The following is a 17,825-nucleotide window of genomic DNA, read 5'->3' on the forward strand; positions in this document are numbered from 1 at the left end:
TTTGCTGCGTTGATATGGGGTCAAACTGTGCAGTGCGCACTGACTCTGCGCACTGAAGTCAGCCAAATGCTTTATTAGACATATCTGAACTGCGTGCAGACACAAAACCTCCTCCATCTACCGGTATTGTGTTAACAGTAGCCTATCGCAGAGTGGGTTTGTTACGCGGCGACGCTCGGAGTGGTCGGTCGGTATAAACTCATTTGAGTGCGCACCACCACCACCACCATCATCATCATCATCGCTCCAGCCCCAGCTTCTCTCTCCTCCATCCACAAGGCTCTCCGGTCCTGTCCATCATCTACTGACCTTCACAGCATCTTTGTTGAATGGTGTGGTTGTTTTTTTGTTTTTTTTTCCACTGGGGCTGAGCGGAGCCTGTTTGCTGCTGTGTTGGGAAGCGGATACCTGCATTGACTCCACTGCGGAGGGCTTTGGGTGACAACGCACCCCTACAGTCGTGTTTTCTCCACCCGTAACAACAACCATGGCGAAAACAAACACCACGACTAACGCAGTTACAGGTAAACTAGATAAAAACCAATGTGATGCTGATTTTTTACATGCTTTGTTTAGTATTTGCGGTTTAAATCAGCCTCATGAATGACGTAACTATCATTTCACTGCTGTGTGTGCATGATGTAAACTGTGCACTCATGCTCAGTTACTTGTTTATTCCCTGATACTCTCTGCTGTTTTTTTCCGGATGCATTAGGAAGTAACAGTCTAAAGTAACAGATGCATCCTTTAGGGGAGCCCAGGCATATCACCAGGCCTCAGATGTCTATTGTATCATGAATAAACGTGTCCTGTGATATCATGTGACTTAGATTTACCTTTAAAAATAGCCTTACTTGAAGTTTCTCTCCAAAGCTAAACCCAGGGCTGTTTTCTTTCTGTGATGACATGGTTCTATCTGATGAAATGCTTTAAAAGGGTGGAGAGGGGAAGGCTGGATTGATGTCTGTGACCCAGGATAGACCCGTGGGTTATGTAATTTTAAGATCACCAAACCACTGAGTGATAACTTTATGGGCTGAAGACAAGGGCATTGTCTACACACAAGCAAAGAAAAAATGAATCCTCACCCCACGCCCTAAATGATGGGAAATCCCTGTCGGCCAATAATCACATTTCAGACAATTATCTCAGTGACTCTACTGTTTCAGACACGAAAATAGATTTGCTCCTGTGATTCTGGTTCATTGCTTCAGTCAGAATGTGCTGCTTCATTTTTAGTTCACATCTGAGTAGTCATGACATTTGTGGTAACATTTTATTGCCGCTTTTATATTTTCAAGACAGTAATTTATCTGAAATTTAATGACTGAACTGAAGTAAATGTGATGAAATTAAAGCAAAAAAGGCAACTGAAGATATGAATATTACAATAGAAAATCATATGTTGTTGTTTGAGTACAATGACTGCATGTTTAGTTGAGGCATCTTTTTGTGTTTCTTAGAATCTAGTGATGATTTTTTTTGGTTTTGTAGACTTCAAACTGAAACCAGCTTTGTGTTGTGTTGTCAACCAGACCACAGTAAAAACCCTGACTGAAAAGAGAATAATTTACTTGATCAAGTGAAGCCACAGACTTGCACTGGCAGTTTGGCCAACAATGCACATTCGGATTAAGTGAATTTTGAGGATTCAGCTCTTACTCGTGTGGCTCACACTGGTGATTTAAGGCTGCTCTAAGATAAAGCCTTAATGCTGTGGAGATCTAACTCTAGTTACTGCTACAAACATTTATTATAGATCATATTTTTTCATATGTTTCGCCAAATTTTGTCATCATGTATTTAATGAATTCTAGAATTGAATTATTATTTCAAATCTACTCATGAAGCGCACAAATAATGCAGATTCAACTTGACTGATTTAAGATTGCTTAACATACACAATTCATTCAGAGCTGCTACTATTCATCACACAAATTAATAGTCCTTCCATAAAACATTAAAAAACAGTCAAATTAATGAAAGCCCACTTTATTTTTGAAAGAATTTATGGTGATGTCTTCTATTTTTGATGTTTTATCAGACTGACATACTATGAAAGATGACAGAAAAAAAGCTGTAAAACAACCAATACATTTTCACCTGAAAATTCAGATCATTTATCAAAGTAACAATCAACAGTCAAAATTTATTGCCAGAGCTTTCAAAATGCATCACAATACACATATATTTATCTTAGTTTAAAAAAGAAGTTAAAATGGCTTTAACCTATGCAGGAATATTGTATGTTTTTAGCTTTGAATTGGCTTATTTGTTGCACTTCTACTATGAGTATTTCTTCCTCACAAATATATGAGTTACTATATGAGGTGTTGTTCTTATCTGTGAGTTAGGGACATTCATTCATCTTTCACAAACACCTGCTGGCTAACGTTTCTTCTTAGCTTTGTCAGCAAAATTCTTTCATTCACACGATTTACAGCATGTGTGGTTGATGATATTAATGTGAGAAGGGGAGCTTGTTGTTTAGAAGAGTATTTTACATGTTATTTGTTTTCTCTGTTAGATGAAAAGATGGCACCACCATCCATCGCCCTACTTCCTGAAAAGAGATCTCCGACTAACGGTCACAGCTCTCCAGCTCGGAATGGAAAAACGAGTGAGTAATCCTTGGCGGCTTCTGCCACTGAATAACTGAATCTCTTGAATTATTTCCACTCACTACTTAATTTACATATTATGAAAACATTCAGGGGAAGATTAAAACAGCAGATACTACAAGAGCAAAGATAGAAAAGTAAAAAGACGTGCAGCATTACTGGAGTGACTATCCCATCAAGGACAGTTTCCTCCCTTTCGCTGCATATTGCTGCAGTTTGCCCTTGGCATGGGGCTGCTTGGCATTTTGCACCATAAGGCGTTTAACACAGAGCAGCCCCACGCAGAGCTCAGTTCATGTTACCCTCTGCTGGTAATAAAACAGCACTGCAGGTTCCTGTTCTTGTGCAGTGGTACTGATCAGGGGTGCTGCCAGGTATTTGGGGCCCTATAAAAAATATCACTTTAGGCTCTACCACTTCAACGCCATGAAAAACATGAAAAACCCCTAAAAATATAACACTGTGCAGGTATGGATCAATATTCTGCTTAAAGTAGATATTTATGATTTTGTGCAAGATTGTTTAGAAAGGTGCAAGCCATCTTTTACATTTTAACAGTGTTAGATTTTTTAAGTTACCTTATTGAAACCCAGTAATACATTCTTGTGTTCTGTAGGGGACAAGAGTTTCACAGCTTTACTTACAGTGCATAACCCTGTAAAGCCTGAACCATTCAATTGTTGACAGAAAATCCCAGCTGTTTGAAACTGGAGCCTATATTGGTCCTTCTGAACAACCGAAACATTTTTTTTTTTTTTTTTTCAAATATCAATATCCATGTATGAGTTTCAATTTTGTATCATATTTGATACATCAGGTCTCAATGCTCAAATATTAATATTTTTGAACAAACAAAGACATAATATAACACAAACATGTCTAATAAATTGGTAATTCTTCTTCAAAATTGTCAAAGTTCTGCCTCCTTCCTCATTAACGACAGTCTTGTAGTGTCACTGGGAAGGCCTCTGGTGAACAAATTCCTCCCCTCTGGTGGATTATCTGTGTATTGCATGTATCTAATTGTATACATCAGGTTGTTCAAGAAAAAAAATACCACACTGATCATGTGGAGGGCTTCAAAACTCATGTATCAAATTTGATATGTTTGGTGTTATAGGGTCCACTACAAAGGACATTCCATAAAAAAGTATTAGAAAAGAATGTGAATGTGGTATTATAATGTTTACATTCAGGACAAATATTTAATGTAAAAAGCCAAATATTTTACTCTCCTGGGTCTTTCCTGGGTTGAAAAAAAAGGGGGGGGGGGGGGGCATTATTATTTTTTTGCCAAAAACCAACCAAAACTAATGCAAAGAACAAATATTTTTATCCATGCCTTGTGAAACAAACATTCTTTTATGGTGAAAGGCTAATAATTGCCATAAAAAATGGACTAATGTTCTACTTCTTTCCCGGGCCCCTGTCAGTCCTGGGCCCTCACTTTTCTCCCCCTTACAACGCCCCTGGTACTGTTGTCATACCTCTGTAGACAAAGCTGAGTGTGCTTTTTATCCACTCCCGTGTGATTTTCAGCTCCGTCAAACACAGAGAGGAAGCCTCACATGAATGGGCACGCATCTCCTTCCCACCTACCAGCAAACGTCAGCAACAGCCATGCAGGTAAAGCGAGTAAGTGACACTGCTTTCCCCTGTTCCGCTCCATCCTCTCAGTGCTGTCATTTAACTGCACTGAACTAAAGTGGTGTCATTGTGTTGTGTTGTCTCATGTCCTTATCAGTCGTGGAGGGTTATATGAAGACAGACGACAGGATGCGTCTAGCCAAAGAGAGACGAGAAGAGAGGGAGAGAAGTCTGGGTAAGTCATGTTTCTTTTTAAAGTTAACACACTATGCCCTGGTGACACAATGCCTGTGAATATCAGCATTTCTCACTGCAGTATCCTTGAAAAGTTTACTTGTCCTACACTTTGCTTTCTGCGGTTTACTCACATAAAGAAGGGATTTGCTAGACCAGGGGTGTCAAATATACAGCCAGTGGGCCAGAACTGGTCCACCAAAGCATCCAATTCATTCTGTGGGAAGAATGTGTGAAATGCAAAAGTTACACTGAAGATATTAACAATGAAGTGTGTCAGAATTATTTTAGTTCAGGGGCCACATACAGACCAATTTGATCTCCAGTGAGTCGGGTCAGCAAAATAATAGCATAATTACCTATAAATAATGACAATTCATTTTTTTTTGTCTTTGTTGTGGTGTAAAAAAGTTAAATATTTACATTTGCAGAAAAAATGTGAATATCCAGACCAAATATGAACAACCTGAAATGTCTTAAATGGACTTAAGTGCAATTTCAACACTATTATGCCTGTTACTAAATGTTTGGTTTTTTTGCCTTTATAGATTGCACTTATTTTAATTTAGAAACTGCAGTTTGAATGAATGAATGAATGAATGGATGAATTTTTATTATTGTGTCCTGCTTAAGAATATGCCTAACCCTTACATGGGCTTATAAGAAACCAAAAATATAAACCAAAGACCAAATATCAGACAATAGGCACAATAAATATAAATAAGACAATGTACTGGCCTATTTAAATAAACACATCTGCCACTTTTTCCAGGCTTTACAAAAAATAAAGCTAATTTATATACATTTGAATTAAACAACCATTCCATCTTGTCATCATCAGTGCTCCAGAACTTATCAGCGTTTCAGATAAACATCTCATTAAACAAAGAGGCTCTCAGTTCATTATATAGAAGACAATACAAAAGAAAATGTGATTCATTTTCCATTCCCCACAAATCAAACAGTTCACAAAGTCTGTTTTCTTCTGGGATTTGGGTAAATCTCCAAGTTTCTAAGGCCAAGGGAAGGATTCCTGTTCACCACTGAGCAATTAGGGACCCTTGGTTCCTGGTCAAATTTGCCTACTTCTCTACAAGAGCATCATCCAACCGGTCTTCCTTTACTGCTCCACATTTTTCTTTTCCATGATCTCAGTCACCAGCCGGACAAAACTAACACACATCACACACCTTGCCATCAAAATCATCAGTCATCTCACATCTAACCTCACAGAACTCAACAACAGATCCATAAAACACTTTGCACTCTCAATAGAACAGGACAGGACACAGCCACTCAATCAGTACCTCATCCCGCTACCCTCAGGACATAGATATCGGACATTGTCTTTCAGAAGAGCTCGCTTGGGAAGGAGTTTAATCCCTGCAGCCACAGCCACTTTAAACAACAGGCCCCGCTGACATTCTCTTCCTCCCATATCTGTTGTCATGTCCACCATAACTAACTGTTTTTGTGATATGTCTGCCTTCTTTATGTGCTTTTCTTTTCTATCTGATGTCGATGTGTGTATTTTGATGTCAATTTGTGTGACAAATTCTATGTACAGTCATGTGGAAACAAATATCCCTTCTAGAACAAATAAAGTCTGAGTCTAAATTTGCGCTGACATAAAACTCTATTTTATATGTGTTTTTCAATTGAATGTATGTCCGTATCTTCGGTTTAGCCAGGATCCCATTCACCCATTTTTCGTCAAAAGCAGACATTAGGTTAACTCTGATCTTGTTAATGCTACATGAAAAGTTGTTGTAGAATATATCAGGTTGTTTGTGGTTGTTTATGTTATTCACATTTTTAAAGCTTTGTAGATGTGAACATTTTCATGATGTTCTTTTTTCTTTTTTTTTTTTTACTGTTATTATTTTACTGTTCTGGCCCACTTGAGATCAAATTTGGCTGTATGTGGCCCCTGAACTAAAATGAGTTTGTCACCCCTGTTCTAGACAGCACAAGTCCCATTTCGAGTTCACTGGCTTCCTGATTTGATCTTCTATGTCGCTGCAGAGAATATAACAATTACACACAATTGTCTGCAAAAGTAGGTCTCTCCCTCAGAGTTAATCCTGCAGCTACACATTTGCCTCATGCTGACAGAGCTCTCTATCTTCACCCTGGTCTTGGATGTGGAATGACACACAAAACAAATTCACTGTGACTTCCCTGAGTTCCCTTACCACAGACAGATAATGTTGGGTGTGAACTTTTTACAAGTCACTAAATAATGAACAGTATTTGTCAAAAAGCTGCTGCAGTGGATTGGATGTACACTGGACTCTACAAGAGCAATTTAATAAGGAGAAGCAACAATATATCTTTCAGCGGCCAGGGAGCAGCTGATCAGGGAGAAAGAGCGGCGAGCGAGGCTGCAGTATGAGCGCACTGTGGAGGAGCGCTGGAGGCGACTGGAGGAGCAAAGGCAGAAGGAGGAGCTTCGCAGAGCTGCAGTGGAGGAGAAGAGGAGGCAGCAGCTGGAGGAGGAGAGGGTCAGCACTAGGGTTAAAGGTCACAGCTGACTGCAGTAGTCTCTACTTGCATATTTTTAATGAAATCTTTAAAACATCAAAAATCTTTAAAATCTAGGATTTTTGACATTATGTTACAGTCCTAACTGTACACGAATACCCCATTACAAGTAAAATCCTGAAAGTAAAAGTGTACAAGTCTCAAAAAAATTTGTTTTAAAATACCAAAAGTTGTCATTACTAGAGAATATTATATTATTCATGTATTACTATTTATTACTAACAATTACATGTATGAGTAATTTTAAGCTATAGTTCAAGGATGTGGAACCAGTTTATTTATTTTTTTGGTACCTTATATACATTGTGGGTAAGCAATGTATTGTATCATGTAGCTAGACACATCATTTCTTATGTTTAAAATAATTTTAAGTGTCTTATCTTAAATGTTGTGGAGTAAAAATAAGTCAAAATTGGACTTGAGTTAATATATTTATTTGCATTTTCTTTTATTATTATTATTATTATTATTATTATTATTATTATTATTATTATTAATAATAATAATAATAATACATTTTATTTATAGGCACCTTTCTTGGCACTCAAGGACACTGTACAGTAAAACAGTAAAACAGGAGAGTAAAAAACAAACAGTAAAACAGAGTAAAAAATTAAAGGCAGGTTAAAAAAATTGGACAATGCAATTGTGTTCACAAAGAGAAAGCAGTTCTAAACAGTTCAGTTTCAGTTCAGTGTGCTTCATTGGCTTGAATGATAAAGATGAAGATAGTTTTATTTGCCATTTGGGCACATTCAGGTACATAGGAATTTTTGTGCAGTGGTCTCAGAATGTCATTGTGACCAACATTGCCAAAGCATCAAGGATAATACTGTATAATTTGCCACTAATATACATTTTATCGCTGGCATTCAGGAACGTCTGGAGGCTCTGATGAGACGTTCCCTGGAGCGCAGCCTCCAGCTGGAGCAGAGGACTAAACGCTGGAACCGAGGCTGCCCATCGGGAGCAGGTAGGAACAGAGTTTATATGTGCAAATAGAGATTCAAGTCACGGAGGGCTGTGTGCAAGAGGAATGTTCTTTTTCCACAGAACATTTGCATTTTGCTGCAGTTTTCTTACCAACTGTGCCATCACAATCACATCCAGTATGAGCGTGTATATGTATGTTATAGGTTTGTGTGAGCGAGTGATACATAAAGCCGTTCTTTTGCCCTGATCATGTCTGAAAGCCTGGCTGCTAGAGTATGCATGACCAGATATGTGGTTTCCTGAGTTCAACCCGGGGCAGGATGGAGTTACATACAATATCTGCACTGACGTCTCTGTGGCACCAAATGAGTTTTAACCCCATACACATAATAAAAAATAATGGAAATATCATATTAACACTGTTCATTAATGTAACAGCATTATATTTGACATATTTACAGAGGAACGTGTGTCAAAATAATATCGTCACCCTCTTAAAGTAATGACCTAAGTCATCATTTTCAAGTTTTTCAATAACAGAAAAAACTGAACCAATCATATGAGTATATAATATTTTTTTGGTTAACCCCCCCACCCACCCACCCACCCCCTGAAAATTAGGACTTAGGACATTATTTTAAGAAGGTGACATTATGCAGAACCTACATAGGAGTTTAGGTTGCATCATATCTTCCCTCCCAGTATGTTAACTCCCATCCACGTCTCTCCAGCTGGATGATGAATTGCTCAGATAAACTGTTCATAATGCTTTGTTTGCTCTGCTCTGCTCCGCCCGCTGCCTATAGGTGACAGTGAGAATGCCTCTCTCCCTTTCTCTGCTGCCTCCGCCTTTTCCCATGGCATTGCCTCCCCCCTTCCTGCTGTCAGCGAATCTGGTAAAGTTAAGCCCCCCTTCCTCCCCAAATGTATCTCCCCTCTTGTTCATCCAATAGTGTCTTTTAGCTGCATGTTCGGCTGCGCTGTTGATGTGTTACTTATTGTTAATTTGTGCTTAAAGGAATTAATGTACTTTTACTGAGTTATCTGCATGTCCTGCGGGATGTTTGCTCTGTATGTTTGTCTGTTGAGCCACTCTCAAAGAAAGAAAAAAGAATAACCAGACGACACTACTGTTGCACATATGTTTATCCAGTCATGTCTAATCATGATTTGACCTCAATTTTAGGCCAAACCAAGCTGAAAAATATGAAAAAAAAAACCCATCTCTCCTGAAAAGACAGCATATTCCTGTTTTCCTGCTGTTACACATGGCGTTACCCACCATGAACTGATTGCTTTTGGCAGTGACAGCATGTTTAACTCTCTATTTTAATTCAACCACCAGATTAGTGGCATCGGATTAGTAGTATCTTCTCAGTAACTGCAGGCTAAACGACATTTCATCTGGATGACTTAAAACGTCTCAGTGATCTCAGACACTTGATGAAGATGGTTTTCAAAGAAGTGTGAGTTTTCATTTATTTATTTATTTATTTTTTCAGGAGTTTCATCTCAGAATAAATGCAGTTAAGTGGTGCTGACTCTGAAACTGAAACAGACGCTTTTGGAGCTTAATCTCTCATGGCCTAGAATAGAGAGATGTCCCTAAAATAGACAGTGATACAGTCATCCCACTGAGATGAGATTACACACATGGTGTCATTAGAAGTGTTTTTTCATGACACAGCTCTACTAGTTTTGTACTCTGTGTTCAGGGCCTTTGTTTCTGTGACTAGAAATGAGCAAGAGGTCTTTGTGTGTTGTCATTTGCTGTCATTGTTTTGGGTGTGGAAAGAACAGAAACTTGGGTAGTTGTGTTCAGGACTACTGTCCATGCATGTGTGTGCTTACACAATACTGCAGTGTTTTTCAACCTTGGGGTCAGGACCCCACGTGGGGTCACTTGGAATTCAAATGGGGTCACCTGAAATTTACAGTAATTGATTTAAAAAAAAAAAAAAAAAAAAACAACTTACTAATAAAAATATATGGTGAGTTGAAAGAGACCATCCCAACTCATAAAAGACATGACAAACTCTGAAGCTAAAACTGAAGCACTGTGGTACTGTTTATCTTTCAAATGTTCATTGTGGCCGGTTTTAGATGCTGCAGCTCTTTCATAATTCATAGTTTGAGTTATTGTTTGTTCAGTATTACTTGTCAGCCTTGTAAAAACAAGCTGGACTGACTGTACATATCCTGACCAAGGAAAATCAAATTCTCACTTTGTGCAGTAATCTACACCTGGCTTTTCTGCCTCTGTCCATAATGATATACATTATATAGGCCAGAAATTTGTGAATTTAAAATGGGGTCACGAGCCAAAAAAGGTTGGCAACCACTGCCATACTGTATAGTAACTTACAGACTCAGTTGTAGTTTCTAGAACCCTGGCACCCTGTTATAGTACTGTACTGTGTAAGAGTCTTAGACCAACATTAGGTTTGTTGGTTTAGTAAAGTTAGAATGATCACACGTATGCATTCCTCTGTCTCTGTAGTAACCCATAAGGACCCAGTGTGACATTTGTGGCAGTTCCAAAATATATGTTTTTTTATATTTAACAGTCCTTAAGTGGTTTATCACCATTTATTGTAACATTATCCTCTGTATTTTGTGTTTTTTTCAGTGAAAATCTGGTATTTTCCAACATTTAGTTTACTAATCATGTAGATGTTCATAAGAGCTCAGAAAAAAGTTGAGAATTATTATATCAATGTTAGAGAAAATAGAAAAAGTTATTTTTTCAGCAAAATCTATCATTAATTGAACATAAACGCAATGTCTCCATCCACTGTCATTGATCCAACTCCATGGGTTTTACTGGTGAATCAATGTTGTAGAAGATGACAGTGTTCCACGTTCACTACAGAGCCTTTGAACATCCAATGGGTCATATCTGATGACCATGAAAAGATGACAAACTATATTTTGCACCAATTATTTATATTTATTAGGAATTAAACAGTTTATATCAGTAGACGATTTTGGTAGATGGTGGATGTTTGGGTCTTTATGGGTTCAGATCCAATCTGGATATATGGGAAGTATGTACTGCAGAAAAAACAAACGTTTCCATAAACCAAAGTGGTAGTACATAGTGTGACCTCCCTTTATACTTAACATGTCTTTCATGTTTTTATTCAGACAATATGAGATTTATTGCATTAATTTTCTGATGTTATATACCAGGTTTCATTCAACACATGTCAGATGTTTCTAAATATTTGTTCTGCTTCTTGTCATTGGGTCAAGGATCAAACTAAATATTGACTTTAACCATCAGAACCCATTTAGTGCAGGAGTTTTTTGTGTCTTTTAAGACTGTGCACATATTTCAAGTACGTTCTTATTGTATGTGAAGAAAAGAGAATGAGAAACATACTGTATGTATGCTCATTTTAACCCTACAAAAACAACAAAACTAAAGGTGGAAGAAGACTTTTGCACAGTACTGTATGTTTAACTATTAGCTGTTAAATGACAAAGGTGTGCTCTATTTCATATTCTGCCCTCCATGTTTGTCATTTATTTTACCTCAACTGATTTCTCATCAACAAATGGCCAAGATTCAAACCTTTATGATGATAATCCCCTCCATTCATACTGAGAGAGTGATTATTAATATTTAGTGACTCTTGGATGCCTATATCAATCTTAAATTATATCTGCACAGGAGCCAAAACACTTTGTCTGTATTATTGAGTCTGTAAACTTTAGCTGGAAGCCGCACACACTACCCAGGGGAAAACCCTTGATACAAAAAAATAATCCTAGTCACGTGTTTCTTTATTGTACTGGATATGATAAGCATGTTGTTTGTCATCATGCAGCCCCCTGCAGCCCTCACAGGTCTCCTCTCTGCGGCGCGTTGAACTCTTCAGATCACAGCCGACTTCAGGGAGGCTCTCAGTCTACTCCCAACACCCCCAAGGCAAGATCATTTGCTTATATAATAAATATAAGCTGCGAGAAGCTCCAAGATCTTCTGTGTTAAGTTACTGTGGCATGTTTTTTTGTCTTATTCTAGAAACAGCGGCTACGCAGTGAAAGAAGAAATGCATCCCCAGGTTATGGATCCCCTGTGAGGAGATCTGAATCACCTGCTAGTGTCAATAAGCACTTATCTTCCCCTACTGCTTCCAAGTGAGACCATGCATTTGGTGTTTTGTTGGAGCTTTTTGTGTGATTATTTACATGTGACAGCCTAAAATAAATCAAACCTTTGCACATCAGCACTCTTCTCTGTAAAAGTTTACATCCATCTGTAATATGGAGGGTTCATTTCTCTCTGTGCGCAGGCTGGTGTCAAAGATGCGTACCCCGTCTCCTAGCAACTTGCATCAGTACCATCAGTCTCCAACTAGACATCGTGCGAACCTGTCACCCGATGACAAGAAGGTGGAAAAACATGCTGAACAGTCCAAAACTGAGAGCCCTCTGAAGAAGAACGCCAACATCAACAGCATGAATTCAAACACGGTCAATGTGGAAATCACTAAAAACAGATCATCGAAGGTTGACACTCTTAAAGCGGACTCATCTGAAAGAAATCAGTCTCCTGAAAGAAAGAACCAGATGCATATAAGAGTGGATTCATTAGAAAGGAAGATCCAGGTCCACATCCAGGAAGGAGACAAGAAAAAAGGTGGACAAATGATAGTGTTTTCCCATTATCAACGTTCTGTTTTTATTCATTTGGGTGGTCTTACATGAGTGTCTCTATTTGTGTTCCATAGAATCAGCACCAGGTTCTACAGGGAAACTTGCAGCAGGTACAACAAACGCAGAGGAGGCTACCAAGTTGCTGGCCGAGCGTAGACGCCAGGCCCGAGCTCAGAAAGAACTGGAAGAGAAAAAACGAGAGGAAGAAGAAGACAGGTTAGTTCACTGGATTCACCAGCCACAGAATATTAAATGTTATTTATACTGGAAGTGTTTATAACAAGTGCATACATGTGCTTCTTAGGCTGAAAGAGGAGCAACTCTGGAAGGAAATTGCAGAGGAACAGAGACAACAGGAGGCAAAGGCTCAACAAATGAAGGAAGAGAGGAAAAAAGAAGAAGATATTCAGGTGAAGAAAAAAGAAGAGGAGAAACAAAAGGCGAAGGATCAGGAAAAGGAGCTACAGGCCCAGAATGAGAAAGAGGTCAGGGGTCAATTCACTAGTGTAGTTATTACCGCAGTCCTGTATGAGATTTATGTGAGGTTTTATTGTTACATAAACTGCATTTTGCATGTTTTCATTTTTTCATTTGAGTCTTTTTTTTACTTTATACACATGTTAACAGAAGGAAAAAGCCAAAGTTCAGACTGAAGAAGCAGAACGACAACGGCAAGACAGAGAACTGCAAAAACAGCAAGAAGAAGAGGAAAGACAACTAAGAAAAAAGGTTATTTTTAAACTTTTGCAGATTAAGAAAAATGGCTCGATGACTGCATTTTGCAATTAAAGGGTGTTCTGCATTTGTAAAGGTCAAAGAATGATTACATGTAACTTTATTCTACAGAGAATTGAAGAGATCATGAAGAGAACAAGGAAAGGTGAAGCTGACGTGAAGGTACTTTAAGAGACGCCTCCTGTTCTCGTACAGTAGTCCTGCTCTGCCTTTGCCTTATCAGGCATACTGATTTTGTGATGATTTTTCTCAACGTTAATTTATCTGATTATCTTTTGTCAAGATCTTTATTAAATGACGTTATTGGTGACACTTTGGTTCTGTGTCCTGATTATGGTCAACTGTTGACTCCATCATCTCTGTTCTACATTTTAATCAGAAAGAGGAACAGGTGGAGACGAGGGCTGTCTCACCTCCAGGTTAGTATATCGTTCGGTCACCCTGCAGATACTTCAGTTTGCTTGCCGTCCCTGCTTACTCCACCCCGCTCCGTATGCCTTGCAGCTTTGAAAATGCAAACCAGACCTGTGGTGATGTAGTTAATATCTCATTTTGAGCATGCACTGCAAATATCTCCGTTTTTATTTCTTGGCTTGTGTTAAATTTTTGATACGGGCCATTCCGCCGTCCTGTAGCATTTCCTTAAATCAGATCTTTCTATACAGTCTTTGCTTTACCTTTGCCTGTTTAAAAAACACCTATGATGAAGTAAGAAACATTTTATGTTTCATATATGATTTGTGTTTGGGTCATGTGCGTTAAATTACTTGGGTTGAATATGGGGCAGTGGCTGAGGAATTTACTCTTGGTGCTGATAGGGCACCTTCCTACTTCAGAGCAGTTCCATGGGAGCTGGTGGTAAAATTAACTGCACTTGAAAATGTCCTTGGTAGAATTATTCAGTAGTCTCTCCAGGGAACTGCTCTGTACAGTGGGAGTTTGCACTTTATCTGGACTATCTGGTGTTAATACTCAACTCAGCTATAATTGAGCTAATGTCAGTAATTTATATGAAACATAAAATCCAGCATTAGTTTTGCAGTTTTATCATTAAGTTAAACATAAATGACATTTAGTAATGTTAATACAGGGCAGTCCAAATAAAGTTCTGCCCTTTATGATGTTTTTATCCTCCACAGGGGAAATAAGGATCACTGTTCAAACTAATGCTCAGGTGAATGAGCAAACTGTCAAAAAAGTTGAGTTTCAGGTCAAAGATCAGGGCAAAATCCAGAGCAAAACAAAGGATAATGCTCTGGTGAAGAGAGAAGAAACAGCAGCAGCAGCACAGACTGAACCTCAGAGGAGTATTCAAGTGAAAAACAACACTCTTGAAGTAGCAGCAACCCTCAGTGTTCCTGACAAGAGACAGGACACCAAAGAAAACAAAGCTTCTGGTCCCAAACGACAAGAAAAGGAGGTGGAAGTGAATGCAAACAAGCAGTACAAAGCCAATGGTAAAGCAACAGACCAAATAAACAAAGAGTCAACAAAGACAGCAGATGCCAAAGTCAACCAAAAGGAAGGTGAGATGGTGAATGGAGCAGTGAAGGGTCAGGGAAGTGCCTTGAAGAGCAGCAGTTTCACAGCTGACGTAAGCAAACAGCTTGCGTCAACAGCCGAGGGAAAGGCCAAAGGAAAGTCGCAGGTGGAGGCTGTAAGACCCACGGTGACACCCCTCCCTGTGGGACACCTTGCTCCACCAATCATCAAGCTGGAGCCACTAGATGTGACAGGTACAGGGTCTGGAGACGACGTGCAGTCCATGGAGGTCAGGTGAGTCATCTGATAACCCTGTATTATTTAAGACTGGCCTAGAAGTGTTGACATTCTTTTAAAATAATAACAGTAAAGTAATACATCCAGGCTCAGCAATACAGAAGACTTGGATAATAATTACAGTTTGTTATATTTCAGCCCAGCTTCTAAGGAAGAACTGATTTCAATTCCAGAGTTCTCACCGATCATTGAAAGTCAGCTCAGCAGTATGAGTAACACCCGCGCTCTCGAGGACCTCATGGACCTAACAGGCAGTGTTTCCTACCCCAAACTGTCTTCTGAAAACAACATAGGTGACTGTAACAGAAACCTCATTGAGGGTGTTGTCAGTCCCATGTCCGATTCAAAGCTCATTGGAGTGTCGTCTCCATCCTCAAATAAACTTACCATCAAGTAGTCTGTTGATCCCTCTAACTTGCTTGCCTTTCACTTTTTCCTCTCTTGTCTCTCATACACTGAGTGTCACGTGTTAAAAATGCCCTTGTGACACTTCACCCATGGAAATTGAGCCATACAGGTTGACTCATAAAATGTCAACCATAACTTGCAAAAGAAACAAAACATCTCCAATATTCTAATCAGCAAGTAATCATCAAAATGTGTATGAATATTATCATTAGACACCCTGTAAGATGGATGCATTTGTGAAGTCAGGGACAAAAAAGGATGCCTGAAAGAAACTAATGTGAAAAAAAAATCATCAGGGTTTTGAATACAGTAGTTGTTTAGAAAGAAAATTTAAGCTATAATGTAGAATAGCTTGGAAAAAATCTCTTACTTTTCCTCACTGGGTCTGGAGTAAAGCACTGGTGACTACATGTGTACCTCTGTCTTTCCACCTGCTTCTTAAAGCTTTGAATAAAACCATCAGCATTGATGGGACAGGCAAGAATTTTTCATTTTCATAAAAGCCTCATTTTTAGCACTTCAGTGGTATTTCTAGATGTTCCGAGCCATTAGCACATTGTATGCGTGTGTGCATGTATTAGTGACTGGCTGGAATTCACTGGGGATATTTGGCTGAAATCAAACAGGATTCTGAACCCTGGATGTATTCACTCTTCCTTCCCAGTGGTGCTTGATTGGATTTTTCATGCTTTTCATTTCATACAATGAGATGATTCCCTTTAGTTTTTTACTTAACGACTTTCTAACTGCACGTGAGTGAGAAGGATGAGCCCAAAGCTGCAACCTTGAATGTTATTGCTCATAAAAAAAATCAACACAAGTGGTGGCACATTACTTTGGCAATTGCAGATTTAACCTCTAACATGGACTTTATTGAGAAAAAATAAACAACTTGCATTGGTAACTGCATTGACACAGCAGACCCTTTTCAGATTTTCTGTTTTGCATCACAAGGTAAAAGGTTTTTCCGTAAGCGTGCCTTCTAATGTAAATAGTTTTCAAGGCACAATACTAATGGATGCACTCATGAGCTGAGCATAATAGACATTAATGTGCAAGACTGACAAGAATGTTTTCTAAATATTTGGTAAAAGTGTGCCCTACATCCGTTTTTGTTTTTTTTTTAATCATCTATTACTCTGTGGCTTTATGTTTGTTATAGCAGATGCCTTTAACCTCTTGAATAACTCAAAGTAGTTTATCATTTAACTATTTCATTGTGTGTATGACCTCTAAATGTATTTAAGTAGCAGTGTCTTATGGGTAACTGCTTCATTTCCTAGAATTTATTTCCCATATCACTACATTGTGCTTGTGCAAACTCAAACGTGTTGTTACTAATTTCTGTTTGCCCAGTACAATTGCTCTGTGTGTCCTGTAATGGCCTGTGATACTTGAACCTCGGTTTGAAGTGCATCATTTTTACTGTGCTTCAGACAAGGTGGTCAGCAGCTCACCGATATTATCACACTGTATTCTTTAGACTCCACACAGCCTGGTAAGACAGAGGCTCTCTGAACTGTCTTAAATGAAGTAGCCATATTTAGTAGCCAGTATTTACAACTTACAATATTCTGTATACTTTGCATAAGTCAAATATTACTGTTCCACTTTGACATATATTATTGTTTTCCATAGAGAGGACTGCATTTTGTGAAGATATACTGGGTATAAGGATGTAATAGATACAAGCCATTTACTTGAAAAAACAGTATTCAAGTCACTCCAACTTCAATCACAGTCAACCTATCTCCATAAGTTACAGAACGTAACAACTTTAGGCTTTGTGCATGGTTAGCATGGTCATAATGTTATCTGAATCAATAAAATGTAAAACTGGGGATTTTGTGTTTGTGTTTTTCTTGTTGAAAAGCTAAGCTGACATGAAGTTTATTAGGCCTATATGCCCAACATGTGTAATAAATAGAAATACACGAAACAACACGCAAACACTTTAGATCAATATTTTACTGTGTAATTAACATAAAAAGTACATTACATTCTAAAACAGTTCAAAATGTTCTGTTTTTTAAATATTGTTTTATAATATTACATACAATATGTTAATCAAAATAATACAGTTGCTTCTGCATCTTACAAATTATCCACAATGTTGAATGTATGTAAGGATTAGAAACTATAATTTAAGATACTGGCAAATAATTTCAAAACAAGTGGTGCCAGGCAAAACAAACCCCGCCCCTCGCACATATTGTAGCTTATTTTGGCATCGATCACTGATGTCATCATGTCTATGCGTGTGCTGATGTCAGCATATCAGTTGCATCTATATATGTGCCAAGTTTGAAGTAAATTGAA

The 17,825-nt window shown here is 38.4% G+C and overlaps 1 protein-coding gene across 3 annotated transcripts; it reads left to right on the forward strand.

The window, feature by feature from the left end:
- Window positions 1–30: 30 nt before the first annotated feature.
- Window positions 31–17,347, forward strand: map7d2a (MAP7 domain containing 2a). Of its 3 annotated transcripts, none has more exons than XM_030153646.1 (17): window positions 31–524; window positions 2,528–2,620; window positions 4,161–4,247; window positions 4,366–4,443; window positions 6,783–6,946; window positions 7,863–7,959; window positions 8,726–8,815; window positions 11,753–11,853; window positions 11,950–12,065; window positions 12,221–12,567; window positions 12,659–12,800; window positions 12,889–13,069; window positions 13,212–13,313; window positions 13,431–13,481; window positions 13,699–13,738; window positions 14,459–15,095; window positions 15,237–17,347. In XM_030153646.1, exons 1-17 carry the CDS (start codon window positions 488–490, stop codon window positions 15,493–15,495), a joined length of 2,622 nt encoding a protein of 873 aa, XP_030009506.1. In that variant the 5' UTR covers window positions 31–487; the 3' UTR covers window positions 15,496–17,347. The 3 variants fall into 3 exon arrangements, with proteins under 3 accessions (XP_030009506.1, XP_030009505.1, XP_030009508.1); XM_030153645.1 differs by having other exon boundaries at window positions 32–524; window positions 4,161–4,256; XM_030153648.1 differs by lacking the exon at window positions 8,726–8,815 and having other exon boundaries at window positions 32–524; window positions 4,161–4,256.
- The last annotated feature ends 478 nt before the right edge of the window (window positions 17,348–17,825 follow it).

The sequence above is a fragment of the Sphaeramia orbicularis genome, chromosome 14, assembly GCF_902148855.1.
Source record: "Sphaeramia orbicularis chromosome 14, fSphaOr1.1, whole genome shotgun sequence".
Classification (NCBI taxonomy): domain Eukaryota; kingdom Metazoa; phylum Chordata; class Actinopteri; order Kurtiformes; family Apogonidae; genus Sphaeramia; species Sphaeramia orbicularis.

Bases quoted from the DNA above. Each gene is read 5' to 3' on its own strand.
- map7d2a (XM_030153645.1), top strand. From the start codon at position 488: ATGGCGAAAACAAACACCACGACTAACGCAGTTACAG. The intron at 12,066-12,220 runs GTGAGACCATGC...CTCTGTGCGCAG, and splicing joins TCTTCCCCTACTGCTTCCAA to GCTGGTGTCAAAGATGCGTA. The intron at 13,482-13,698 runs GTACTTTAAGAG...CATTTTAATCAG, and splicing joins AAGGTGAAGCTGACGTGAAG to AAAGAGGAACAGGTGGAGAC.